General features: G+C 38.8%; 1 protein-coding gene across 1 annotated transcript in view; it reads right to left on the reverse strand.

Annotated features, from left to right (window-relative positions):
- CSK (c-src tyrosine kinase) overlaps window positions 1–2,362 on the reverse strand; it is a 97,129-nt gene continuing 94,767 nt past the window's right edge. Inside the window, exon 13 of the mRNA XM_018558945.1 lies at window positions 1–803. Within this exon, the coding sequence (XP_018414447.1) occupies window positions 621–803 (183 nt within the window). The 3' untranslated portion in view covers window positions 1–620. The remainder of the gene's footprint in view (window positions 804–2,362) is intronic.

Here is a 2,362-nt window from a genome sequence, read left to right on the forward strand (position 1 = left end):
ACCAGCAAAGGCCTCTTCTCAGTTCCGTATGTCAGTTTATAAGCAACCTAGTAAATAAGGCAGAGAAGAAACAGAGGAGAATTTCCTGGTCTGAAGCATGCATCATTATTTGCATTAATGGTTAATAAAAGTACGCATTGCTGATTGTATAAAGCAATGATTCCTCTGGTCACTGTGATTTTTCTGTCTTTGTCAAAGTGTAACGGCTTTACTTAAAAACAACACTTTTCCAGACTATTTCAGATTTGGTCCCCATTTCTCCTGGATGTTGGCAATGCACTGTTCTCTTCAGTTCAGAAGTACCAAGCCCACTGGACCTATTATTTCCACTCAAGGCTTTTTTTCCAATGAGTAAGTGGACACAGTAGGGAGAGTGAGATGTGACAACAAAAACATTTAAGAGAACATCAGCATTCTTCTGGAGACCAGCAGAGATCTTCAGCCTGTTTCTGGGCACAAGGGTGGCAGGTAGTGCAAGGCAGGGGAGTTCAGAGAGCCCAATATGTATTTACTGTGCACACAGAAGTTCTGTTGGAAACTCAGCCAACACTTCTGATATGGCAGAGTCACTTTCTCCCTGGCTCTGTGGCAACAGGTGGTCTCGAGACCATGCCCCTGCTTTAATGGTACAGCTCATTGGCTTTGTTATGCTCTAGCTGTTCCCGAAGTTGCCTGAAGGTTGGTCGCTGGTTGGCGTCCAGATGCCAACACTTCTTCATCAGGTCATACACAATAGGAGGACAACCATCTGGGGCATCCATCTTATATCCTTTCTCCACCTTGGGTACAACATCTCTCAGGGCCTGAAAAAAATAAAGTAAAGTATCTGTTGCCCAAACTGCTTAGAAAAAAAGGCACCGTGTACACTTAAATTTCTAGTGTAGGTAAAAACATTTTTTTTATCTTTTCCCCATACCAAACAAAATCTTTACCAACATGCAATTGTTTAGAAAGACCCCTAAAGACCATTTGAACCACTAGCGGTTGTTTAACACTTATGGACCAGACCAATCTTGACAGAAAAGATAAATAAAATTATAGTTTTTCTACGGGTGCCCAATAATGGATTTAAAGCAACGATTTTGCGGCGCTAAACTCCCTAATGTGCTTTGATCTATATATTAACAAATTTCCTTAATTTACTATTAATGTGCCACAAAAAACCTTATATTGTGATCTAAATTTCCCTTGGACGGGATTGAAAAATATATCAAAATGAAGGATAAACACAGTGAAAAATTATTACTGTGAAAAATTATCTCAGTGATTATTACAATGAGCCAATATTGACAGTGAGAAATTCATAGATGGACAATAATGAAAACAGAACGTGCCGCAACCAAACCAAAAAAAGATAGTGATTATGCGACCCCGGTCTGGATGGACAAGACTCCAGATATAACAAACGTGATATGTTTGTGATTATATATAGTCAAACTCCAAAAATTCATATAGTGATAAGTGCAATAATTGTCAATTCACAAAAAAGTCCTCCGAGTACTTATATAAGTGCTTGTGCTTTTAAAATGATCCTCCTGGTGTCACACACAGAGCCCCCCAGGGCAGTGCACACTAACCGCAAACAGATCTTTCTTACACTTTATAGACAAACTGAGGCAGGTATTGGGCAAAATCGCTGTTTATATTATTAGGACTTTACTGTCTGTATTGTGGCAGCTTCTTTTCCCATATTATTAATATATTATCTATAAGCGCAGATCAACAGATTTCAATGGTTTTAAAGCAACTGGTATTACTGTTAAGTACAAATTTAATTCAGAGACTTGCCACCTTTATTGCAGCACTAAAATATGTTACTAATAAAATGTTTTTATTTTTTTGTGTTAACTACTTTGAAATAAGCATAACGAATGTAAACAAATAAAACGTGACCTGTACAGCTCTGATTGGCTCATTGCTGCACACAGACCTAGACTTTAGCCGTCACGTTAAAAGTATCCAGAGAAGCACATATATTTATTCTGTATATATTTATAACCTATAAATATGTGGGGCATCCTGTATGTCCTACAGTGTTAATTTCATTTACAACATTTTTTTCTTCTTCGTTTTTTTGGCCATTTTTCAGTGACAAAAACTAAATGAAAGAGTTGTTAATGGTATGAAAACGATTTTTGTCCGGTACTCAATTTTCATCAACGAGATCAAACGAAACAAAATCAATAATGAGAATCGTTGTCAACGATTCTCATCATCAATTATTGCTGCCACCTCTCTGCTTGTCCGTTCTTCTCCCTGCTGGTGCTGGCTGCAGAAGTCTGTGTCCCTTTCAACCCCCGCCTGTATCGGCTGAGGCAGCGGGGACACAGAGCACTGCAGCTGGCACCAGCAGGGAGAAGAG

This window comes from Nanorana parkeri, unplaced genomic scaffold (assembly GCF_000935625.1).
Source record: "Nanorana parkeri isolate BGI_ZX_2015 unplaced genomic scaffold, ASM93562v1 scaffold369, whole genome shotgun sequence".
Classification (NCBI taxonomy): domain Eukaryota; kingdom Metazoa; phylum Chordata; class Amphibia; order Anura; family Dicroglossidae; genus Nanorana; species Nanorana parkeri.